This window comes from Wyeomyia smithii, chromosome 2, assembly GCF_029784165.1.
Source record: "Wyeomyia smithii strain HCP4-BCI-WySm-NY-G18 chromosome 2, ASM2978416v1, whole genome shotgun sequence".
Lineage (NCBI taxonomy): Eukaryota > Metazoa > Arthropoda > Insecta > Diptera > Culicidae > Wyeomyia > Wyeomyia smithii.
Genome location: NC_073695.1, coordinates 175,932,000 through 175,959,764, shown reverse-complemented (window position 1 = coordinate 175,959,764; position 27,765 = coordinate 175,932,000). Strand labels below are relative to the sequence as shown.

The following is a 27,765-nucleotide window of genomic DNA, read 5'->3' as shown; positions in this document are numbered from 1 at the left end:
GGTATTAGTTGTTTTGGGTCGTGGAGTCGATGGGTGGTGGAGCATTGCAATCTTTTTTCTACGCTGTAGGTAGCCTGTGGAAGGTCTAATTGTACTACTACACTACAGAAGCTTTCAAGCACACCACTACCACAATACACCACGGGTAGCGATATTCGCTGCTGTACAGATATGAACTGAACAAGCAAGGAAGAGTGTGAAAAGAAAGAAGGCTGCGAAAAGTTTTTTACCCTTCGGATATTCGTTTTGAAGAAGTTTTCTCTACGACTGTGAATAGTTTTCGAACGTGAAAAACCCGTGAATACGTTGGAAAATGACGTGTTCATAGTAAATTTCCAGTACGAAGAAATCAAGTGCAGACGAGGTCAATTTGGTGTTTGAGAAAAAAAAGATTCAAGTGAGAAAATAAGAAGGCCAAGTTTTTCCTGCTGCCACAAATTGCAATCTTCGTCGACGTTGTTGTTTTTTCCCCTGCTGCAATCTGGTGCCTGGTGACGATCAAGTGAACTGTGCTGAATTTGGATTAATAGAACAACAGTGTGTGGATTGGATATTACGTTTCTGATTTCGTTGTTCGATTCGAAAAGCTGCGAAGCGCAGTGGGAAGTGAGAAACAGTTGTAAACTGCGAACAAAACAAGTCTGCGAAGTTTGAAAAACGCAGGGAGACAAGAGCAGACGAAAAAATAAAGATGGATTCCGATGATGAGAGTTTTGGTGAGCACGATTCCGGAAACGTTTCCAGCGGAGATGATGATTTTGCGATGGATGTGGACATCAACAATCCACGGGACCGTGGCCAGCAGGAGGAAGACTACCCGTACGAGGTTCTTACGACGGAGGAAATAGTTCAGCATATGGTCGATTGCATCAAAGACGTCAACACTGTGGTAGAGGTGAGTCATATATATTTTTGTAAGATATCTGAAAGTTTGTGATGGATTTTTCAGGCGTTTTGTTAATACACAATTATTGCTTTAACTGTTAATGTGCAAGACTTCACGATGTTTTGTGATGGCGTTTTTTGGTTTAGACTTTTGTTTTTGTTTATGTAACCATGTTACAGTTAAATGTTAGGGTTAAATTGAATTAAATCACAGAACTGCACCTAATGTTTATGAAACTGTTGTACGAACTTATCAATATTTACTAATTTGAAATTGTTAATAATTGGGGAACATTTATTGTTTCCGAGATTTTACTAATTATTTAGACGAATTTTTCATTCGTTGAGAATGAGTCATCAAAATCGTAAATTTGTTCACTTGCAACAATCAGTTTATAAATTATGTATTGTTTTCAAAATCGGATTATAAACATCGAAAATCAGAAATTGAAGCATTTTCATTTACATCATTGTAGAAAGATTTCTTTTTTCGGTAATATAGAAAACTCAGAAAAAATGTGTAGTACATACATGCATCTTTGAAACGACATAAGTTAAGTTACTGATTTTTTCAGTACTTTATTCTTCAATTCGAATTCTTCAATCTTCAGCACAGCTTGCCATGCTTTAAACACTAGGTACCTGGAACAATGCGGTTGCATTTCAAAAGAAATTTCCGTTCTAACATGACAGTTTATAATTCTCCACATTCTGGCGTGTTAGATGCTCATCACGATGCAGAGAATATACGACCCGCGCAATAGCGGGGCAACCAAAGAAGGCGGAAGGGAAGTTAACCTTGTAGAGCCTACAAACCTTGAAATGCCTACAAACCTTGAAATGCATACAAGCCGTGAAATGCCTAAAAACGATAACAGTGTCCCAGTACCCGATATCCTTAAGATCAAAAGAGAAATTAGGTCACTAAAGAACAATCGAGCAGCAGGTAAGGACAGACTACCGTCAGAGCTCTATAAACACGACAAAGAGGCACTAGTAGCGGCCAATCCAATGTGTAATTTCTAGGATTTGAGAAGAACAGAGATTACCGGACGAATTAATAGATGGAGTTGTATGCCCATCTACAAAAAGGTTATTGTCTACAACGAGCATTTTCCATGGCATAACGTCGCTTGCAAAGTCCCCTCTCAGATTCTGCTACACCGTATTTCTTCTCTATCAAAAAGATTCGTATGGCAGTACCGAGCGGGCTTTACGCAAGCACGCGCTACTGTGGATCAAATCTTCACTCTCTGGCAGATCCTTCAGAAATGCCGGAAGTACAACGGGCCCAGACATCACATCTTCGTGAATTTCAAGGTAGCGTATGATACAGATGTTTACCGAAGCGAAACGTACTTCGGATTGGGCGCAGTACAGAGAGCACTTACTGAATACAATAAAAAAATAAATTCCAAGAGGAGAGCTTAGATTCAAACGTGTAAAAGTATAGACAATACACCTACGGTTGCTAGACTACACAAAACGCTTGCCAAGAATCACACTATTGAACTTGGTAGCCTGAAGCATCAGAATGGAGCTTCCACGAAGGCACCCGCTGACATGCCTAATCTGATGATGGAAACCCATTTTCCGGGCTCGGCTGTTTGCGTCTCAACTTCTATCATACTTTACGAAATTTTCACGTAGACCACAGTGGAAAATGCTGTGAGATCTTTCCAGTCTTTCAAGTCTGCAGGTGTTGACGGAGTCGGAAACCTTGCCTTAAAAAGGTGAGGCAACCCTGATACCGTTACTAACACAGAATTTCAAGGTCTTTTAAACTACATTTCGTCAAAACGGAAGGCAGTGCGGGTTATCTTTATACCAAAAACGATCAATAGAGTAGAAATAACCCCAAATCTTTTAGACCCATAAGCTCGTCTTCGATCAATGATCGAGACAATGGAAAAGGTACTAAAGGAGTATTGAAATGCAACTTACATGCCTGGATGACCTTATGCCTGGATGACCTTAATCTAAATTTTAATTTGCATATCAAACAGATGCCAGGTGACAAAAATTGAAAGATCCCTTCCAGTGAGGGACCATACTTAAATGACGTAGCATTTATGGGAAGAGGGGGGATATCATCGTTTTGTGACAAGCTGTGACAAGGGGGGGGGAGATTGGAATAAAATCGACGTAGCATTTATTTTGAAAGACCGATTTTTTTACTGGAGAAATGTATACTAAAGTACACTAAGAATTCCGGAACACTTTCTGTGTTTTCTACAGACATAGATCACGCGAAGTTGTATAAACATCTTTCGTTCTCGTACCAAAACACAAACCCTTCGAAGCAGAAGACATTAATCCAGAGCGAAGTTAATGAAAATCATATGAAATGCTATCACGAGTGTATGAGTGATAAATAAATTGAACTAGACATGGTGATTGTTTTTCAAGTATTTTTTGTAGTATATACGTTACCACTTGTATTTTCGTACATTTTTCTCAGAGCCGGAGGGGGGGGGGGGTTAAAGTTTTGTGACCAAATGCTACGAGGGGGGAGGGAGGGTTTGAAAGTCACGAAAAAAATGCTACGTCATTTAAGTATGTTCCCTATAAGAAATTGCACTATGCTCTTTGTTGACTATTGAAGGTGCTTTCGATAACACGACCTATTCTTCTATGGCGAATGCGATGAAGAAGAAGATGTTTAACACATGCATAGTTAACTGGATTCATGCCATGCTTGCACAAAGAATAATCCCTTCGGAGCTTGGGGGAACATCCAAAACTGTAAGAGCTACGAAAAGATGCTCTCAAGGCGGAGTACTTTTACCACTGCTGTGGACATTAATTTTGGATGACTTCAAAAGCTTAGAAGATAAATGTTTTGAAGTTGTAGGTTTCGCAGACGACATTGTCATTATGGTAAGAGAAAAGTTTGACAATGTAGTCTCGGAAAGAATGCAGCTTGCTAAAAACGTAACCCATCTCTGGTGTAAAAAAGAGGGTACGAACATCGACCCGGCAAAAGTTACAGTAGTACCTTTCACTAAAAGGAGAAAACTTAACCTAATATCTCTTATGCTCAAGGGAAGTTCTATCCAGTTTAGCGAAAGAGGTAAATTTCTAGGATTAACTCTAGATGCGAAACTTAACTTAAACGCCAATCTAGACGGTACAGTAAGCAAAGCGGTCAGTGCGTTTTGGTTATGTTCCAAAACGGTTGGTAGAAAATTGTCAGAATACCAGAAAAGGTCAGATAGATCTACACACAAACCATAATCTTAAAAAAAACATACGTTTCCTTAGTGCGGTGACCTAAAATAAAAGAGGCTACTGCGAGGACAAAGTCAGCAATGCTTCGGCGACTTGCGTGTATTGCCATGACTGGAGCAATGCCCAGCACACCATCGAAAGCGTTGGATGCAATCCTTCATCTGCTCTCTCTCTGCATTAATTTGTCAATTAAAGCAGAAAGACGTGCGCTGCGGCTCAAATCTCTTAAAGAGGTCTTACCTGGTGATCTTGATGGTCATCTGGGTATTCTGCAATATTTTAAAATCGAGTATGTGCGGAGACTCGATGAAACCTTCGGACAACATACCACATTTTCTACAAGGTGTGAGGAATATCGCGCTTCGACTGGAAGCGCGGAGTTAATATGGTTCGTCAGGGGTCAACGGTATTCTTCACGGTCGACTCAAAACTGGTTCGAAAACTGGTGCGGGAATCTTCAGTCCTGATGTACAGATATCGATGGTAATGGGCAACTGGCCTACGGTATTCCAAACAGAGATTTACGCTATAATCGAATGTGTCAACGTTTGCCTGAAGAGAAATTATAAACATGCGAATATTTGCTTTTTCTGATAGTCAAGTCTGGAAGTGTGTTCTCGCACTGCGAAAGCTGTGTCGTATGAACTCTGTCAATTTAGACTGGGTTCCAGGGCACTGCGGCATAGATGGCAATGAAAAGGCAGACCAACTGGCCAAACAAAGCTCCAACTCGAAATTTGTTGGTCTGGAACCCTTTTTCGGTATCTCAAATCGCACAATAAAAATGGAACTTGAATACTGGGAAGAACAACAAGTGACAGCCAACTGGAAGGCTGTCAGAGGATGTCACCAGTCAAAATTTACTAAAAAGCTCCTAGAGCTCAACAAGTGGACTAATAACTAGGCGCTGCCCGAGTAACTATTGCTTAAAGAAGTTGGTCGAGTTCAGGATGACACTTGTCGCTTCTGTAACATGGAATGCGAAGCCTCGGAACATCTGTTATGCAGCTGTGGTGCATTATACATGAACAGAATCAAATTTCTTAGCAAGGCTGCTTGCAACCAAGTGAGATTTGTTCTGCTGATCCTGGAAAGATAGTTTGATTTATAAACCACATTCTACCAGACTGAGAGCGTGTTGAGGCAACCAGCCATTTACTCAATCAGTAGAGGGGGACTGATTATCCTAAATATTACGTACAGTAATGGGGATATACTACCATAGAGATAAGTGACTTTTCACCTACGCACACTAGTAAACGTGTGAACCCGTGTAAAGTTGCTTTTGTTTCTTCCAACCTGTAAATCATCGCATCTCGTTGCTTCGACTTTTATCACTTTTTCACCATTTTTGGTCGATTATATTTAGCGCCTTCTTCCGAATTCTGATTACGAATGAGAAAATTAATTCAGAAACAAGTTTAAAACATATAATGAGTGTTCAACTGAATTTTTGTCCAGCTGCCAAAAACATAGCATTGCAAACAAAACAGCTATTTATAAATATTTTCCCCAACTAGTGGCACTAACACATTCGTACGTAAAAAGGTCTATAGTTCTAATTATTAAAAGCAGTAGTTTAATTCCACTAAAAAATAAAAACATGATACAGACACCCTCAAATCTCTCAAAGTTCGTATACTTGGGATATCTGATAACTGCCGACAATAACAGAAGTAGGGAGATCCAACGACGTATTGAAGCTGGTAGTCAGGCCTACTTTGGTCTTCGAGGGACACTTCGATTTACTAGCATACGGCGCCGTACGAAACTGACGATGTACAGAAGCCTAGTAGTTCTATATACGAGCACTGGCCGCATTTGAGTCGAAAGTGTTGCGGACAATATTTGGTGGAGTACAACTCGAAAGCGGAGAATGGTGCAGGCGTATGAATGATGAGCTGCAGGCACTACTTGGAGATATTCCCATTGTGCACCTGACGAAGATCGGGAAGTCGCGATGGGTCATGGTAAGCATCTCCAAACCATGTAAAACGGACTTGTAATACCGTGGATTATAAATATCGATCATCTAATTTGTTTTATATTATCGGAATCAAATACTTGGAACTTGAACTCATCGTAATCGGAGCTTCGTAACAATCCAGTTTAAATGGTTTAAAAGGGGGAATTGAACTTTAGCCATACTCGATCAATTCATCAAGTTTGCAAATCAAGAAACTGTCGAATTTGTCGACGTGATGAGTAATAACAATCACTATGTTTAAAATCGTGACAGTTGCTTGATTGCTTTATCGCAAATTTTTTATCGCCTAATTTGGATCAGTGCTATTTGTGAATTTTCCCGAGTGTGACTCTTTAAAAAAGTATATGATTGCTTGTAACTTGTCAATACTTGCGGCTGGAGTTATATCTCATTGGCTGAGAGTAGCTACTACTATCCTGTTGTTTAACCCTCTAGCGCCTAAATTAATTTTTAGACGGACTTCGAAAAAATCACTATGTATCTTCATAAAAATTTTTTGAGTTATTATTAAAAATTTTTAGAGGTTCAATTGAAGACTGCCTAAAGGCGGTACTGGGCAAGAGTTAATTTATGCCCGGCACTGTAGAGCCTAAATGAAAAATATTTATTTAATGAATACATATTTGGAAAGAGTACTGTGTTAAGTTTTAAAAGGGAATTCGGATGTTTGCAATGAAAAAAATTAATTGGTTTCATAACATACGCAAATGAAAAATTATTAAAAATCATTTAATAAAAATTTATAAATCGACCTACCGTGAAGGTGCCATATTCTGCGCAGTTAAACCAATTTCAAAAGTTCAACCCTAGTTCGCAGATTTTTTACATGCATTCAAACAAATAATAGGTCCCACATGTTGTATGACTTTCGAAAACACAGAAAAAAAAGTTAGACACATGTACAGTCGAAAACAACAGTATGAGAAGAAAATTTTGCATTTATGTTTGGTGCCTAATTCTGCGCACTTGCTTGAGCATGTTCCTAATTCTGCGCAGTTTTGTTCCTAATTCTGCGCAGCCAAAAAATTACATTGATTGTTTTAACAAAATTGTTTATTTAAAAGGAAAGTAATTTAAACATTTTCTATAGAAGTTTTTCCATCATTTGAAGCCTTCGTTATTGTTTTTTTTTGGCGCTTCTCTTGTACTAACTGCTTTTTATTTTCACGGGCTACTTTTCACCTTGCAAAACTTAGTGGTCTGAAGAGAAACGTGCGATTTACGGCCATCTTTGAAAAGTAAAATGGGAAGAGCTACCTTGTATCGCAGTAGCCATGGGTGGAGAACATTTTTTAAATATTCATAAAAAATCTCATGCCACTGATACATTTTTCTCAATAGACCAACCATCCGGAGTACTATTGACGATTTCTGCCGGCAGACGAGTTCCAACGAAACTAGGTCGCCCAATCGATTTGAGGTAATGTGCCACAGATGTCTTTAGCCTCTGAGAATCCACCCGAAATCCAGCTCTCGCTATCTGAATAATCCAATCGACAATCCGGCCTTCCTCTTGCGTTGTGAACGCTTTTGGCCTCCCGGAACGCGTCGCAGAGTTCAACTAAACACCAGCTGAAAACTTTGCACGAAGTGTGCTTTCGAGAATCCCATATTTCCTTGCGGCTCGGCGTATGGAAAAGCCTATTCTTACCTTGTCCACATTCGCAAGCATTTTGTTCTTATCATATTGCATGTGCTTCCGCCTAATTTTTCCAGAATTCATCTCTGTGAAACTGCGCATAGTTAGGAACACAAAAAACAAATTTGGTGCGTAAATCTGCGCATTATTTTTTTGCACTTTTTCAGCACTATGCGCTACTTAGCGTAAGCTAATATTTCATTTTACCTAAATCATGACTAATACTAACTTTTATTACCAACTACGATGTTTGTTTATATCGTTGCACTCGTTTTAAGAGGAAATGAATAAAACTATTTCCTGCCGTTTTCTTTTCGTTACTACGAACAAAGGTGTTTGCGACGTTGATCGTATTGACAATTCAGATTTTTTTTCTTCTATTCGCATGTATTCTTGATATTATTGTGACCACTGACACAGAATCAATAATTCTATTTAAGAAAAATAAAATATGCTTATAGTTACAAAAAATATAATAAGACATAAGTATAACAAAAATTGCGCAGAATTAGGAACTGCGCAGAATTAGGCACGGTAACGGTAGTTAAAGTTGACAAATGAGCCGTTGAGAGCAAAAGTGGTACATGTGCCATTTTTTCACTTTTTGTTTTTTTTTTAATTAAAGAACGCCAGGTCTAAATTGATAGCTTCCCTGCAGGCCGAGGGTAGACAGCCGGCTGTTTCTGTTCGTGATGTCTTGGCGAGCCTTGACCTTCCCTACATGTCCTCCATATACATTTTCCTAAAATCCATCCATGCACCAGTCTAGCCCCACTCCTTTCCTTCTACATCCAACTTAACCGCAGGTACACGTTTGGACCCCCGATCCAGAACCAGCAACTAGACCCTGCACGATACCAGCAACTAGAGGCCCGAAAAAGTCCATTTTCCAGTTCGTGTCTTGGTTTAGCAGAACATAACAAATAAGCTGCTCATTGTTTTTGGCTGTTTGAAGAACATCATGACGCCTCAACAACAAATCATATTTAAAACGCATTTAATTTTAGTTTTAATCTTAGATTTAATTTCAACTCGTAGTCGGCAGCGAGGATAAAAAATTTGTCTTTAGTTTTTAAGATACTTTATGAAGTAAAATTCTAGAAATAATTGGCTCCGTAAAACATTAACTTGTATTGTGCCGTATCAAATAAACGTTGATTAAAAAAACGCAATAATATACCATAATATTAAAGAAAAGCCGAGATCTGATATCTTATACCAGGGTTAGAATCAAAATAGTTTTCATTTTTCCTCTTCTACGGTATTTCTAGATCCGGAGGGCAACCGGTAATCTACCGAAAGTTGAACCGTGTAGTTATTATCAGCCAAATAACAATCCTAAAGTACCAGGGTGTTCTCCTTTGAATTGGCCCCAGTCGATCTAGATTATGTAAAATTTCTTCTGTTACCAAATTCCTTAACAAACAGATCATTCGTGTATAGTACTCAATCACTAGTAGAGTAGAGTTGTCCATACTGAAGACTTGAATGTTCTATGTCCTAAGATTAGCGAGCTATAATGCATCCTTCATGCTTAGACTAGACATGTACCACTGTTGCTCTTAACGTTTTCTGATTGTCATTTTTTTACCTATAGAACAAATGTGGTACATGTTTTTCCACTGAAGTTTGTATAAGTTTCTCAACCAAAACTCGTTCTGCTTTCATGTATCGTCTTTTGAAACCTTTCTAGCAATGATTTAGTGCAGTTATGTTTGAAAATAAAATTACTACTAATTACTAGTGTTTACGTTTATCGCGTCTCCTGAAAAATTTACTTATTGGCACATGTACCACTTTTGCTCTCAACGGCTCAAAAAATGGTGGTAACCTGAGAATGGTAACATTTTTTCATATCAATTTACCTCATTTTCGAAATGCTCTGAGTGGGCAAAATTACAAATGACCAACTAAATCAAATGTCTAAAACGGGTAATGTCAACAACGCACAGTGGTCTGGAACTGTAAGAAAAAAGTCAATTTTTCAACTTAAGGGGTTATATACCTTTTTTAGTTTTCAAAAAACCGAAAAAAATTTTATTGCATTATCTTCAAATACAACATCTTGAGAACATTTTCACAAATTTTCATTAAGATCTGAGCAATAGGAAGAAAGTTAGAGCGATTTGCAGCGCGCCTCGCCACGGCCGCATAAGCTAAACACGAAATTTACACGCGATTATCTCGGAATAGTGTTTTCCGAAAAATTACTTTGCCGTAATCCTGATTGCGGAAAAACTACCGAACCAATTTCCTTCATCTTTTTTTTTTAAATTTTCGTTATTGAATTCGCCGGTCCTTGAACGATCGCTTTTCGAAACATAAAGTTACATTTTTCCGCAAAAATTTTTTTAATGAAATTTTTAGCGCTCAAAACGTGCATATTTTGGGAAAAACGTTCCCGTTTGCAATGAAAACAAAATACTCATAAAAGCGATCGTTCAAGGACACGGCACACTTCTAAACTAATGAAATAATATGAGTTTTTCGATTCCGGTTGACCCGCTGAGTCTCTATCAGGATCACCGCTAGCCTCTGCAAAAAAATAGCGTTCCGGGGAAACGGCCATTACTCCAGTAATAATTGGCATATCTCAAAATCGAACGTATTTTGTTGTTGTTGATGAACTGTACTTTCCTACTTTTAACTGTACTTGCCTCCCCAGCTGATCTCGAGGTACGATGCTGGCCTAACAAGCCAGTCGTCGTAGGTTCGAGTCTTGACGCGAGAGAGATTGTTAGTGTCAGTAGGATCGTAGCGCTAGCCCCGCAATTGTCCTGTACACTTAACGGTTGGCTACGAACTCTGTGTATAGTAAACAGAAGGTCGAGTTCCGAATCGGAATGTAGAACTAAGGCTTTGCTTTTTTTAAACTGTACTTTCAGAAAAATACCACTTTGATGCAATGAAAATGGTACTATGCACTTAAAAATAAATTCAAACTTTCCTCATTTATCTCGTCAAAAAGGTATATAACCCCTTAATGCATCGAGCAGGTACTCTTCGGGAATCATTTTTGCAAGGCTTAAATTATGTGAAAATGCATCAAAATGTTCGGATTATTAATGCTGTCATACAAATAACTTCGTTGTGAAAGTAGGCTTATTATTATCTTATTTTCACATTGTTTACCCAGGTGGTTTATTACAAAATGCAGAAGTACTGAACTGCCGCTATTTGCATAATAGTCCTATGTAAAAGTTGCGAATCCTATGTAAATTTTGCGAAAATGGATCCATTTTGGCATGTTTTTTAAGAATAACCATTAGAAAAGTGAGGTTTGATTCCCACAACCTCGAATTTAATGTCTACTCTTGTAGAGCATGCCAGAATGGAACCATATCCGCAAAAAATAAGAAAACATAGGACTTCTACATAGGACTGTTATGCGAATAGCGGCAGTGAACCTCTCAGATAGCCTCGAGGTACGATGCTGGTCTATCAAGCCAGTCGTCGTAGGTTCGAGTCTCGACTCGGGAGAGGCTGTTTGTGTCAGTAGGATCGTAGCGCTAGCCCCGCAATTGTCCTGTACCTGTACACTAAACAGTCGGCTGCGAAGTCTGTGTATAAATAAACAGACGGTCTAGTTCCGAATCGGAATGTAGCACCAAGGCTTTGCTTTGCTTAGAAGTACTAGAGAATGTAACAATGGTGTCAAATTAATAAATATGGTCTTACTCTAGCATTCTAACAACTTCAGATATCCTTTTTTGAGTTGTTTTTTGGAAATAAGCCATCCACAAAAAAAAGTATAATAAAATAATTGCACTCCAAATTTATGTTGAGTTTTAAATGGTATCCCCGCTAGTACCCGCGGTCATTCAAAGACTAGAATATTCCCCCGTGTTCATAGAGACAGGAACATGAAAGTTTTCTGGGCAATTTTCGCCTAAACATTCACAATATCAAACACAAGAACGAGCGTGCGATGCGCAAGCGGCCATTCTTTATCAAGCAATTTTAGCTTAGAGCACCACTCATAAAATTAAAATTCGAACTTCCAAAATCTTAATCGCCGTTACATATGCCTAAACTTTATTTGATATATCTGGCTCGTGAAATCCGTATTTTTTGGGGCTTTATTTTTCGACATATTAGAGGTAGCCGTAAACCATGGTTTATCAGACTCATTGCTAAATTTCTCAAAAAATAGTTTCTCAAAATACTATTCTCTGAAAACTACTTTTAGACATTATCCTTCTATTTTGCTTTCTTGAGAAATTAGCAACAGCGCTACCCTAGCGGTGAAGTTTTGAACTACATAGCCATTACCAAAAGTTGGCCAAAAGATTAAGAATCAGCATGCGAAAAGACATCGTCCATCTAGAAAGCAACCATTAGGAGTTATTATTTTGCCCTGATTTCAGTCCTTTCCGACCACTGTGCAACGCATTGCACAAAATTTGTGATTGGTCTTGAAAAAAGGCACGTTTACTGACAAAACTGCAGGACCTTATTTCAAGAAGATTCTTGGAATTGAACGAATCCATAGATTTTTTAATTTCAAATGCCACCAAAATTCCACAATCATTTATCTACTATTCAAAAAAAACAGTGTCCCCTGCAGTTAACCCGTTAATCTCAAAAACAATTGTGACAAAATAAGTAACTTGAATAGTAAAAGCAGAGTTTTAAAAAGACGTTTTAAAATCGCGGTTTGTTTATATAAAAATAATCTTAATTTAAATCTAATAATAAAATTAAAAAGTTCAAGGGTGGAATTCTGTTTCTTTTTTGTAATGGTAGCTTAGCTAGATTTGATCCTACACTGTAAAAAATCGACACGCTACTGCCAAGTGGATTCCACTTACTTCTGTGCTAATAGATGAATCATTTCATATTTACGTGAAATACACTTGCGTTTCAGTTCACAGCACAAAATCAAGTGTTTTACACTTCGGTTTACCATGTCATGCATACCAAAACCCCGGTCCTTGAACCCCGGTCATTTTACACTCAGATTTCAATGCTTACACACGTCAAATGCCAAAACACGTTTGTGGATTCCAAAAAAAATCGATATGGGCGACATAATTGAATGATGATTGGGTTTGTTTATTGATATTCATATGTATAGAGCATTAGGGATTAGCGTGCGATTTATTTTCAGTGTATTATAAGAACTGTTATGGAACAGATGCTGGGCACTCGTCGACCATTGGCTTGAAGTTGTCCAAACTTGTTGCTGATTTTGTTATGAATAGACATACATACTTCTGAAATAAACGTTATAACTGAAATATAATCTACCAATCTATTCTTTTCTCAGATACCTGCGACGATCACTCGGATCCTGTTGAATCATTTCAAATGGGACAAAGAAAAGCTGATGGAGCGCTATTACGATGGTGATCAGGAAAAATTATTCAAGGACGCGCATGTTATTAACCCTTTTCGAAAACCGAGCACAGTCAGTAAGCCAAAGGTAATAATATAACAGCGACCGGCGAAACGCACACTGCTACGGCATTCTCAGCAAAATTTAATGCGTTCGACGAAACAAAGGATTTGTGCTCGACCTAATTCCAAGTTCTCTCACTTTGTAGATCAAAAAATCTGGAACAGAGGATTGCGAGATTTGCTATTCGTCATTTCCCCCTAGTGTAAGTATACCTATTGCTTACCTCTTTGTTTATATTCCGCCTAAACATTTATCAAAGTAAAAGACGTTAGTTGTTTCTTAGTGATTGTTCTTGAAAAAAAAAATTATTGCATTTGATAACCCTCAGAATTTGTTTTGCAAACTACTTTGTTTCAATCAGACTGTTTTAAATTTAAAAAAAATGATAAATTGCATACTAAAACATTAGCCGCTGCAATTAGAACGCACAATTTAAACGCACACAGCACATGTCTAGTAGATCGCAATAAATGAAAACAAAGGCAGAGCCAAATATCTGCTCCAAGGTCAAAACGAAAACAGGAATCAGCAAGTGTTTGCCAACAATTACACTCGTCTCTGCGATCGTCTCGTTTGATCGGGATGCAGATGCATTTACTCTGGTTGTTGTGTTGATAAGAAATTAATTCACTTTCGGATTTGATGGCGCGTGGAACACTTTATTTAGAGTGTTGTTACTATTCCTGCCAAAAATGTGCCAGGTGTGGGACCTTTCCTGAAATATATGCAGATGCGTTTTACGTTTACACTTGTTGGTGTTTTGCACAGTGAGAAAAATATTTCCCAAGTTTTTAAAGAATACAGTTTTTATTAAGCTTCCAAAATTACAATTGAAAACATTATTGAAATATCAGTTTTAATTCAAAACATGAATGCTTACTTATAGCTTATGTGCGATATGTCAATATTGCTTTTATTACAGAAAGGAAAATCATAGTCACTCAATGAACTCTAGTTCAAAAACAATTGCTATTACAATACTATTTTACAAAAAAGAACAATGACAACAATAACTATAGCGAAAAAAGGTGTTGAAGCCTATCAAGTAAATCTTAACTCATCAAAATTCTCTCTCGCAGATGATGACTGGGTTGGAATGTGGTCACCGTTTCTGCACGCAATGCTGGCAAGAGTACCTGACCACCAAGATCGTCGAAGAGGGATTAGGCCAATCAATCGCCTGCGCGGCGCATGGATGCGACATCTTGGTGGACGATGTAACCGTAATGCGGCTGGTGCAGGACTCACGCGTCAAGCTCAAGTACCAGCATCTGATCACAAATAGCTTTGTAGAGGTATGCGTCGTTATGAAGCAAAGAATAAGTTGGTACCATCTGATTGAACATTCCTTTTTCAGTGCAATCGTCTACTTCGCTGGTGTCCATCGGTGGACTGCAACTACGCGATCAAGGTACAGTACGTCGACCCGCGGCCAGTCGTTTGCAAATGCAACCACGTGTTCTGCTTCGAATGTGGTGAAAACTGGCACGACCCGGTACAGTGCCGTCTGTTGAAAAAATGGATAAAGAAGTGCGACGATGATTCCGAGACGTCGAATTGGATTGCAGCAAACACCAAGGAGTGTCCGAAATGTAACGTCACGATTGAGAAAGATGGTGGTTGCAATCACATGGTAAGTGTTTTTACAATTTTTCACCAAAATAGAAATGTAATGACGGTTTTATTCAAGGTTTGCAAAAATCAAAACTGTAAGTACGATTTCTGCTGGGTTTGTTTGGGATCTTGGGAACCGCATGGTTCGTCTTGGTATAACTGCAACCGATATGATGAAGATGAAGCTCGTGCTGCACGTGATGCTCAGGAAAAGTTTAGATCATCGTTGGCAAGGTAAAATATTGTCCAACGAATTGTTTCGGTCTCAAATTTTTCTTTGTATTGTATTTTTAGATACCTGCATTATTATAACCGTTACATGAACCACATGCAATCGTTGAAATTTGAACACAAACTGTACGCCTCGGTTAAAGCCAAAATGGAAGAAATGCAGCAGCATAACATGTCCTGGATTGAGGTAATTTGAGTTGTCCTGAATTGGCGGAAGATATTTAAAAAAAAAACCTATTGTTATACCATGCATTAGGTCCAATTTCTGAAGAAAGCTGTAGATATCCTTTGCCAGTGCCGTCAAACTCTAATGTGCACCTACGTGTTCGCGTACTACCTACGTAAAAATAATCAGTCGCTCATCTTTGAGGATAATCAGAAGGATTTGGAGACAGCTACGGAGAAGCTTTCCGAGTTCTTGGAACGTGATATTACGTCGGAAAACCTGGCCGACATAAAACAGAAAGTACAAGATAAGTATCGGTAAGTGTCAATTACCTTGTTGTTAATAATATTCGCATAGGCACCTCCTTCAGTCGTTTACATTCTATCTCAGTATTCTAAGAGCTGTTCTCTTAGTAGCTCTTAGAAGCTGTGCCATAATCATCATAGAGGCTGGAATTTAGGGGTTATATACCTTTTTGCTCGAGAAAAATGAGGAAAGTTTGGAAATTTTTTAGGCGTGTAGCACTTTTTTATTGCATAAAAATAGTAATTTTCTGAAAATTCAGTGAATCAACAACAAAAAAACACATTTGTTTATAAGAAATACCAATTGTGGAGTAATGGCCTTTTCCCCGAAACGCTTTTTATTTGCAGAGGTTTACGGTGTTTACGATAGAGACCCACCAGATCAACTGAAATCAATAAACTCATTATATCATTAGATTAGAAGTATGCCGGGTATCTTAACGATCATTTTCATAATTATTAAAAAAAAATTTCGGCATTCGTAAGTCAAAAGTCAAAAAACGTAACGTAAGTCAAAAGTCAAAAAACGACCGGGGAATTCAATAAGGAACATTGAAAAAAAAGGTGAAGAAAATCGGTTCAGTAGTTTTGCCGCAATCGTAAACACGGCAAAATCATTTTTTAGTAACACCATCCCGAGATAAACGCGTATAAAGATTCAAGTTTAGCTCATGCGGCCATGGCGAGGCGCGTTTCAAATCGCTCTAACTTTCTTCCTATTGCTCAGAACTTTATGAAAATCTGTGAAAATGTTCTTTACTTAAAGATAATGCAATAAGAAAATTTCGATTTTTTAAACTAAAAAGGTATATAATCCCTTAAAAGAATGATGATACATATCAATGAGAATTCAATTTTTGCAAATGAGCAGTTTGGTTTTCGCCATGGGCATTCGACTACTCATCAGTTACTTAGAGTAACTAATAGGTATAATTCGTACTAATAAATCTGAAGGTCACTGGAGCTGCTCTTCTAGACATAGAAAAGGTATTCGACAGCGTTTGGCAATAGCTAAAATGTCCAATTTCCGTTTTCCTCTTTACATCACAAAAGTCATACAAAGTTACTTGACTGACCGCATTAGCCAGGCTAACTATTTAAATGGTAAATCTGATAGATGGCCTGTTAAAGCTTGTGTACCTCAAGAAAGTATCTCGGGCCTAATTTTAAAGAATATTTATACTTCTGATCTTCCTGATTTACCACAATGATGTGAGAAATCTCTGTTTTGTGACGACACAATCATTGCCGTTAAAGTAAAAAGCCTTCGTGTCATATGGAAGCGGCCGCAACAAAGTCTAGATATATTTTCACCATACTTGCAGAAATGGAAGATTTCTCCTAATGCATCAAAAACACAATTATTTTTCCTCATAAACCAAGAGTCTTTTTTCCCAAACCCACTAATAATCATGTTGTTAAGATGAACGGTGCAATCTTAAATTGGTCTGATCAAGTTAAATACTTAGGGCTAATTTATGTTGAAAATCTTACTTTCAAGGAAAAATATATAAAATGTTTTTATCCTCTTATCAACAGAAATTCTAGACTTCGTTTAAAAAAAACTGTTAATTTACAAACAAATATTTAGACCATCAATGTTATATGCAGTCCTACAACAATTATATTTCCTATTTCCTACAATTATATTCACTCAACTGCGAAAGCAATTACAATCTAATAATAAAATAAAATTTAAAATATATGTAATAGTGTTGATATGTAAGCGTTCGTGGCAGACCACACAAAATAAATTCCAGATAAATATTGTGAATAATCAAAAAAAGAAGATGCTCAATCCTAAGCGTTGAAATAAGAAATGTATGACTGTTTATACACGTAAAGATCAACAGGGAGAACTATTGAAATCAAGAAATTTGAAGTCAACTAGTTCAAATTTTTGGGAATCTTCATCACAACAATCCAAAACCGATGATTCATTCGCTTTTTAAGTTGATGTTCTACTCTTTTTTGGAACGCTTTCAACAATTACCATAATGAGTCGTGTGATGCGTTCATTTCAAATATTAGAAAGGTGGATGGGTTTTTACGAGCAATTAAAATGCATGCTGCAAAAATTGTAATTCTCCTGGAACTGCAAACAGATTCCAGCAAAATCAATTTTTTCCCGATTTATTGTTTTCAACCTCACAGAGCAATCAGCCGTGAATCGAAGAGAGCTGGCAACAAGGCCAACTTAGTGCTGTGCGTGTACAGCCTTTATGTGAAACTTAAAAAAAGGCGGTTTCCCGCTTAAAAGAATGGTGTAATTAGTGAAATCGTGAAGTTCATGTTCCCCTGTTATCTAGAATAGCGAATGCGTGAATTTGAGTTTACGTTACTTTTTGGTACATATGAGAGAGTTACTTAACCGTGTCCTCTAGTATTTAAACAAATATTGTGAAATGTTCACATTTTTGCCTCTCTCCTAGAAAGGTATAGCAATCACTTGCAAAACCGAAAGTATACATGCTCCAAAGGGCCAAATGGCATATATCACTCGACTCAGCTCGACGAGCTGAGCATTTTCTGTATGTATATGTGTGTGTATGTGTGTGTATGTGCAGATTTTTATTCTCACTCACTTTTCTCAGAGATGGCTGGACAAAATGAAAGGTCTTGTTGTCCCATAAGACCTTATTAAATTTTATTGTAATCGGATTTTCAGTTCAGAGGTTATGTATCAAAATGTAAAAATCATGAAACATCATTATCTCGAAAACTACACAACCGATTTGAACAAAATTGATTTCAAATGAACGGGCTACCTGGAAAACCCTTAACTTTTGAGTTCTATAAAGATTGAACTTGTGGTTCAAAAGTTATCAAAAGAAATCAATCTGAAGACTGTTTAATCCCACTCATGTTTCTCAGAGATGGCTGAACCGATTTCCACAAAATTAGTGTCAAATGAAAAGTCTAGCTGCTTCATAACACCCTATTGAATTTTACTGTAATCGAACTGTAACTTCGTGTGTAATGTACCGAAATGTGAAAATCACGAAACTTCATTATCGCAGAAACTACACAACCGATTTGATCAATATTATTATCAGATGAGCGGACTAGTTAAGCGTTAACTGATGAATTATGATTGAACATGTGGTTTCAAAATTTGGCTGCCTTATACGTTCCCATTTTATTTGATTATAATCGAACTTAAGCAACCGTTATGTATTAAATTGTTAATAAAACAACGTAAGTCTATTATCTCAAAGATTACATGACTTATTTGAACATAACTAGTGTCATACGAAGGAGTCATCTCTCAAACTTACTAATAACAAACCTCATAATTTGATGTGTGGCTCAAATGTTATGGAAAGAAAAGAAATTCAGAGACTATTTGAAACTATACTCGCTTTGATCGATATATGTGGCCTCAACATAATTTATATGTAGTGTTGTACTATTTGAACGTTCCAAATGCATTGATTCCTTGCGATGTGTTTAAAGTCTGCAAATGCGCGACGAATCGGCCATAGGATATGATCAAAGTCAAATAACAAATCGTTTGAAATGATTGGTTTTATCGAAATGACAACATCCTCGGCTTTGGGCTTCTGTACATCGCCTTAGTTCTGAATATATTCATATTGGGTGGTATTCGGTCATTTTCAGTAGATTTGGCATCAATATGACACCGGAAATACCCATTTTGGGAGGTATTTAGTTCGCGAGATGTGCAGAAATTTGTACAGAAACATGTGCTTCCAGAAGAGAGAGGGGCGGCGAACCATTATGGACATATCTTTTACCTCTAAAAACATTCTCATACCAAATTTGGTTGTATTTTCTTGATTGGTTATTGAGCTGTGCGAAAATTGTAGTACATTTGCATGGGACCCCTCCCTTATAGAAAAGGGAGGGGTGTCAAACCATTATGCACATATTTGTTACTTTTAAAAATATTCACCTGTCAAATTTGGTTCCATTCAGTTGGTTAGTTTTCAGGATGTGCAGAAATCTGTGTTTCATTTGTATGGCACCCCTCCCTTCCAAAAAAGGAGGGGTGTCAAAACATTATGGACATATTTTTTACCACTAAAAACATTTATCTGCCAAATTTGGTTCCATTTAGTTGATTAGTTCTCGAGATGTGCAGAAATTTGTGTTACATATAAATTTTCACGTCGATCGGTTCGGTAGTTTTAGAGCCTATATGAATCAGACAGCCAGACAGACAGACAGACCGGACTGCATTTTTATATGTATAGATTACAACATCAATTTATTAGAACCTTAAGAGTGAATATACATTTATTGGATTGAAGCGTTAATGTAAATCTATTTTTACAAATAATAAGTTTGAATGAGAAAGGCTGGGTCTGACCGCTAGGTGGATTAATTTAGGTTTTTAATTGATCATGTTGACAACGTGGAAAACTACTCATATAAATTCTCAAAATTTTGTATGAACCGTAGACATTACACATGACCCCTCCCCCCCTCATCACCCTTGAAAGGACGCGACTTTTGACGAAAAAACATTATCGATGTCTCGAACAAGTGAAGAGTTATCAACGTTTTTATTTCATTGATAAAAAATTGATATCTCTGTTTGGGGCAAACATAAAAAATACCATTTGAAAGAACATATATTGTACTTTATTGTGAAAAAATATTCAAGATATACTATCTTTAAAACAGTATAAATCATTCGAAATTGTTCACTTTTCAATAATTTTTCTAGCAAATTGCCTCTGGCCACTGTAAAAATGCGTCAACTTACGGCAAAGTGTCGCATAGTAAGAGGACACCCGAAAAAATGTTCAATGCTACGAGATGGTGCTTTAGTGGTAGTGGTAGTAAAATCGAAATTTCCACGAGCATTTTGCTTAATGACCGGAAAAACTGCTATTAGTCACCCTTTTTATATTATTCTAACTTTCTAGTATTTACTTCTACTCTACGCAATCTATTTTTATAGAAAACTTGATTTTCCTATACAACTGCATTGAGTCAATGGAGTTGTGTAGGAAAATCAAGTTTTTTGATAAAAATAGATTGCATATTAGGGTGGGGAATCGTTATATAAAAAAACGAAACTTGATAGCAGATAGCCAGAACCAAGTTTTTTTTTGTTCTATTTGGGGCCCCAAACAATCCTAAATTTATCGGAAATCGATTGGTTTGGTCTCCGCTTGGCGCATTGCATTTCAAATTTATATGGAGATTTGTTCTAAAGAGCTTAAAATGGCTCAAATCATAGATTTCATGACTTCAAATGGTAGGTTTTTTGAGGAACGATTGACCACCGATCGAAAGCCCAGAAGTGGAGGAAAAAGTATTCCGTACAACACCAAAAATCACAACCGCGTAGTTGGGGCCTTTAACCGAAACCCGAACGCCTCCGTTCGGGATGTGGCTAAGAAGCTGCACCTAAGCCAAAGTTTTGTCCAGAAGGCCAGAACTAAGGCTGGACTTCGAACGTTCAAGGTACAATAGGCTCCTAATCGCGACGAGAAGCAGAACAAGTCCGCCAAAACCCGTGCCAGGAAGTTGTACCTCAACATGCTGACGAAAGCTGAATGCTGCATCATGGACGACGAAACATATGTGAAGGCCGACTTCAAATAGATCCCCGGCAACCTGTTTTTCACGACCAAGGATAAGTTCAGCGTTCCGGTGCATGTCCGCACTCAAAAGATGTCCAAATTTGCGAAGAAATTCCTGGTTTGGCAAGCCATCTGCACGTGCGGGAAGCGGAGTGCACCTTTCGTGACCCAGGACACGATGAACGGACAGGTGTACATGAAAGAGTGCCTCCAGAAGCGGCTGCTTCCTCTCCTGAAGGCCCACAACGTCCCAACAATCTTCTGGCCGGATTTGGCCTCATGCCACTACTCCAAGGACGTGCTGAAGTGGTATGCGGACAATAAGGTCAATTTCGTGCCGAAAATGTTCAACCCTCTCAACACTCCGGAGCTCCGCCCCATCGAAAAGTACTGGGCGATTATGAAGCAGCACCTTCTTAACCAACCTAAGGTAGTGAAGACAGTCGAGGAACTGAAGAAGTATGGGTTTACATGCAAAAAAAACGGTTGATTCACAGGTTGTGCACAATCTTATGGCCGGGGTTAGGGCCAAGGTGCGGGCATTTGCGTATAGACTGTAAATAAAATACGAGTAAAATGGTAAAATGAAGTTTAGTTATTTTTCAATCCCTGAAAATTTGATGGCAATCGGATGAAAACTCGAATTTTGCGAATCAATTTTGTGTGTGGCAATTTCATCGTGGACACCCTTTATCCAGCTGAGTGTACAAAATCGTAATGACAGGTCGCTTCTGATGGGAATCCTACTGATGCCGGTACATTGGTAATGTTGACAGAAAACAAGATTTTTTGTATTTAAATCGACATACTCAACTTTGAACAGATATAGCTCTTCTTAGGGACATTCTAGCTCTTCAGTGTCCTCTGCAAAGTTGTTAGGCATCTGAAATACTATACTTTAACATAATGTATTTTATTATTAGAGCATTATTGAGCTCTCTAGCAAAGGTAAATACAAAAAAGTAGGTTTTCCCATATAAATTTTCATACAAATTTGTAATGCAGTGCGCCGAGCGGAGACAAAACCAATCGACTTCAGGTAAGTTTAGGGTTGTTTGGGGCCCCAAAAGAAATAAAAAAAACTTGGTTCTGGAAAATTGATCACTTTTCCCCACCCTATTGCTTATAGTAAAAGTACTAGAAAGTTAGAATAATATAAAAACACGGTAACTAATAGCAGTTAAATAGCAAAATGCTCGAGGAAATTTCGATTTTACTACCACTATCACTATAGCGCCATCTCTTAGCATTGAACATTTTTTCGGGTGTCCCATTGCTTGCCAGGTTCGCTATAAGCTCTTAATTTTTCCAGTTTGAGCTTTAGGGTCACACCTGTGTTACCAACGCGCTACAGTTTTCGGTATAGAAAGGACCACTTCACAAGGAAATAATAGGAGTAGCGAGGCGTTAACGTGGATACATTTTTCGTAGCTTTCGCAAGGCTAGTAGCAAGTCACTTTTTAGTGTTTTTTTAACTATTTTGAGCCTGGTCTCTATCTTACAGCAGAATGGAGTGGAGAAAACCTGGAAAATCAGGGAGTGTCAGGGAATTCATTTTTCGATCAGAGAAATCAGGGAATTTCAGGGAAAACAAAATAATACTCAGGAAAAAAAATTTAACCGGGGAGAGTTTCTTTTTCAAACGATTTTTGCGTAAAAACTGATTTTTATAGCAAAGAAGGCCAATTCGGGACCTCTAGGGTTCGGGTTCATATCCGATTGAATACTTTTTTCACTGGGATTACAGAGTTGCGTTCATCTACGTTGCATTTTTTGTGCCGAATGCTGAAAAATATCAGGGAAAACAATGTTATATTTCAGGAAAAATCAGGGAATTTGATTTTGAAAACTTTTTCGTCAATGCTTTGTCTTATGTATATTTGTCTTATGGTCTTAAATTATCTCTTATTCTAGTGTTAAAAGTAGTTTTAGACATTCCAAACTCATGGACACTACAGAGGTCATTGAATGCCCTAAGACAGGAGTCGTAAGGGCTATTACGTCCGTAATTTGTTCTGTGAAACGGTACATTAATGACAGGAAAACTACGAAGAGCACGCTGGGGCACGTTGAAGTTAATTTGTTGTAACAGTTCAGGACAGTCGATATTTCCTTCTATGATGTCGAACACGAACATTCGTTGCAGTTTGAGACGACGAGCTGTTAATGTTTCCATGCTAATGAGCATGCAACGGGAAGGGTAGTCAGGCAGATTGACGGGATCATTCCATGGTAGTTGTCGTAGGGCATACCGAATAAATAGCTTCTGTGTCCGCTCTAGTTTTAAAGTATGCACAAGCTGGTACGGTGCCCAGATGGGAACAGCGTATTCAAGGATGCTACGAACTAAGGAGCAGAATAGCGTTTTCAGTGTATACACGTCCGTAAAATGAAGTGTTAATCTTCGAATAAAGCCAAGCACCGCATAAGCCTTGGCTACTGTGATTGAAATATGCACGTTGAAGCGCAGTTTAGCGTCGATAGTTACTTCCAAATCTCGAATAGTATCGACACGTTCGAGCGCGTTGTCACCGATACAATACGGGTGATGTATTGCATTCTGGTGAATGAAATCACTCTGCATTTTGTGGCATTGATTCTCATGCCATTCTCATTGCACCACGATAAAATTTCGTTTACATCGTCTTGGAGCGCGAGACAGTCCACAGGGGAAGTAATAATTCTGTACAATTTGAGGTCATCGGCAAACATTTGTTTGGCAGATTTCAGTCGGGAGTACACGTCATTCACAAACATGCTTTGGAGAAGTCGACATAGATTGAGTCAACCTGGTGTTTATTCTCGATTTCCTTGAACAGGAGGTTTGTGTAACACATTAAATTTGTCGTCGTTGATCTACGTTGTACAAAACCATGTTGGTACCCCGATATCAATGGATGTGCAGCTCTGTTAACTATTGCTTGGACCATAGACTCGAAAACCTTGCCGAGCGTATATAAAATCGATATTCCACGGTAATTTTCAACACGGTGGGTACTGCCTGATTTGTGTATCGGTATAATTCTGGCAGATTTCCAAATCGCTGGGAAAGTCCTTTCTGAGAGCGATTGGTAAAAGGGGCAAGCAACGGGAAAGGAGAGTGAAGAAGCACAATGACTCAGGAACAATGGTGGTAGGCCGTCGACGCCAGCTCCTTTGGCAACGGAAACTTCTTCGAGCTCTTTTTGATCTTCGGTATTTGAGAACATGATTTGAGGTAGATTCATTTCGTACGTTGATACACGGTGGAAACAACCCGGAAACAACGAGGGCGTCGTTGTGGTGTAGACGGTCTGAAAAAACTCGGCAAATAGATTGGCCGCTTCGGTTGTTGAACTTGAAAATTTTCCATTAAATTTCATTTTATAGCGGCCGGATTTTGCTTTAAACTCTCTTGAACGTTTTGTGTGTACGACCTATAGGTTTCAGCAAGAAAATTTTTGTACGCAGTTTCCATGCTTCGGAGGAAGTGGAGATCGACCGTGGATTTCGACTTGAAGTACCGTTTTCTTATTTTGCGGAGAGAATTCCTCCTTTTAGCTTTAAATGAGCAAACAAACTATTTCTGTATAAAAAGAAACATTAAAAATAGCGCTTCTCATTCACCGAATATTCGGACAGTTTGGTTCGTTAGGCTTTTTCATTGACTTTTCCATCATTTTCTAATCTCTCATTGGAGTGATCAGTGCAGCATGTATACGAACAAACTGTCTGAGAACTGCCAATGTAAAGGCTTATTCCAAAAGCTGTCCGCGACTTTAATCAGTGTTGTGCGGATTGGCTGTGGTCTGGCGACGCACTCGCGACGGCTGTGATCAAGTTTTGTGATAATCTGCTAGATATTAGAGGAATTGATAAACTTGTGGTAGAGTGAGACGTTGGGTGATGTTGGAAACTAGTCCTTCTTGCGTTCAAGAACGATTCATTGATTTAAAAAAATCTTCATAATCCAAAAACTTTTTTGGACTTTGAGTAGGTTGTCAAAAAAAAAGCAAAGCCATGGTACTACATTCCGTATCGGAAACTGACCTTCTGATTATTATACACAGACTTCGCAGCTCACTGTTAGTAGTGTACAGGATAATTGATGGGTTAGCTGCTAGCGCTATAATCCTCGACTCGAACATAGGACGACTGGTTTGTTAGGCCAGCATCGTACCTCGAGACCTGTAACGAAGTTGCAATAAAATAATAGCCTATCTCAATAATAATGGAGGTTTTTGAATTAAAGTCCTCATCTACAGTTTACCTGAGTATGTGTGTCTATTTTTGTGCAATTTTTAATCTGTACGATTGTTTTTACGTAATTTTTAGAGCGATGCATGAACAAACGAACTCATTTGTCAGATTTGTCGGAAATTTGGTTTTTCGACTCTTGAATAAATAATACATCGATGAATCCGATATATGAGTGTTACATCAGCCAATTCCAGTTTAAATCTGTTCAAAATAGTCCAACACTCTATCTATTTTGATTGTAAAGCGCGTAAATGACTGCGCCCAAAAAACGGGAAAACCTACCCATTCACTATCATTTCCTTATCAGCGTGTGAAGTCTACTGTATTTTGGGCGGCATTGTATTTTGAGTTCAATTTGTCTAGGGAAAAAAAACAGCATTCTAGACAAAGCGATTTCTGTCGATAATGTGCCATTCATACTGCTGAGATTTCAAAAGATTATCGATGCTGATGTCTGACTGTCTTGTCAAGTGTCAACAGGTAGACGGTGTTAATGTTTACAAGAACGAAATCCGCAACTAATGATGTGTCGCGCAGTTTTCCACAAGAAGTGACTGGGCACTTTCAGATTGTCTGATGCAACTCATGATTTACAATTCATGCAAATGGTTTAGCCTGATTCTAATGAAAATGCAACGAATAGAAATTTACGAACATACAATGTAATAAACAGGGGATATCCAAACTAGTTCGGCTAACGGTATTTGCACAAGGATAAAAAAATGCTTTTGTGCGAATTTGATCAATATTTTACCTTCGACGATTAATAGTAGATTTAAAAAAATTGCAATAAATTTTATTTCTCACTACAGGTACTGCGAAAAACGTCGAAAAGTGTTACTGGATCACGTGCATGAAGGCTATGAAAAAGATTGGTGGGACTATACCGATTGATAAGATATTCTCGGCCACAACAGAATAGGGATTTCGCTCCGAGTGAAAGCACCGGAAAAAACGAGTAATCCCTTTTGGTGCACTCAAAATCGAATGAGTGTGTTAGATGGTGAGTCCTAGCAGCAAACGTAAATATAATAATAGAAGAAATCAAATATTTGCGATCCGAAAGCATTCAGCATACTAGCTTATCGAGAGAAATAGCAAAACATGAAAACAAAGAAAAATCTTCAAAGTATTTAACGTGTAAGGCGTACTTTTATTTTCGCCGCAGCCCAAAATCCGATTTTCAGATTATGTAGGAAAAACGCGAAAGACGAATGTATTTGTAAAAAAAGCTACAATAATTAAGAAATACTGTTGTTATTTGACTGTTCTTTCTTGTTCTTTTTATTATTTGCTTGAATTAAATTCGTTCACTTTGAAGACGAAAGGCATAAACAACGGATACGGAGTACAATAAATTGGCGTTTTGTGTAGTTTGACTATCTAGTTTAAAACTGTAGAAAAAGGGTGTATAAACGGTTGTACACACAATGCATAAGCTTTCAAATTAGTCATCACACTGCAAAAAGAAATTCCGGAGTCGAACCGTCATGTTACTTGCGACTTCGAACTACACTCTGCTATGTTCAACAACTCTTGTTTCTATTTATTACATTTCAAAACTTCTTTCCTCATACTATTTTATTCTTGATCTTCCAAAAAACGTGTCCAAGCTTAGCTATACAAACTATAACGCAACAGATTGAGAAGTTATTGATTTATCTATTTCATAGAAAAAGAAACAAGCAGAATCATGTCAACTTCAAAGTGTTGTATATGTGGAACACTATAAAACATACTGATTACAAATCCCGACTATCTTAGACTACATGATATCGAAATCCCGACATAACCCACTACATATTTTGTTGACTCCAATACTACTTACTCTTTTATAATTTAGCTTGACGATTCTAAATTTAGTTGGTAAGACGCGAACTCATGCACTCGATACTTGCTGTAATAGTCTGGCCCTTCTCTAGATAGATTGCAAGCCGCTACTTTCGTGGGTGTAGGAGATAATTGCATCTCATTTCGTAGGTTCGAGTTCGGTTTCCGTCGGTACGTTCGTTTCACAATATGCAATTCGAAAACTTGTGCACCTTGTCTCTTTTCCTGTCTAGTCTGGAGCGTTTTTAAACAGTTTCTCGTATTTTTTTAGTATACACTCCACAAGCGAACAGCGCAGTAGTGTCCGCAACAATATCCTTGTTCACTTTTGCTAGCCTTCATTAGTAGGACGCTTAAAACGGATTTGTGCTAAAAAACCATATGAATTAAAGTTTTTGACAAAGTGATATAAAGTTTTAACGAAAAGAATAATGCAAAAAAAAAAGATTATATATAAAAAAGTGATGTGAAAGAGGTTTATAATAAAACTGAACATAACAAGAGAAAGTAAACAATTATATACGGATTATGAAGTGGATATGTTAGAATTTGTCATTTTCCATTTTGTTGATCTACAGCGGTAAATGAATAACTACAGACATGATAAATTACAATGTAAAATCCGATCGGATCGAAGAACAGAATAAACAAGAGATAAAATTAAAATAGTTTCCTAGTC

General features: G+C 37.9%; 1 protein-coding gene across 1 annotated transcript; it reads left to right on the top strand.

Moving 5' to 3' along the window:
* Positions 1-27,765, top strand: LOC129721875 (E3 ubiquitin-protein ligase ariadne-1). The gene is made up of 9 exons (XM_055674956.1): positions 1-895; positions 13,012-13,167; positions 13,289-13,345; positions 14,223-14,438; positions 14,501-14,776; positions 14,834-14,991; positions 15,052-15,175; positions 15,245-15,471; positions 26,069-27,765. The coding sequence occupies exons 1-9, from the start codon at positions 692-694 to the stop codon at positions 26,148-26,150; spliced, it is 1,500 nt and encodes a 499-aa protein (XP_055530931.1). The 5' UTR covers positions 1-691; the 3' UTR covers positions 26,151-27,765.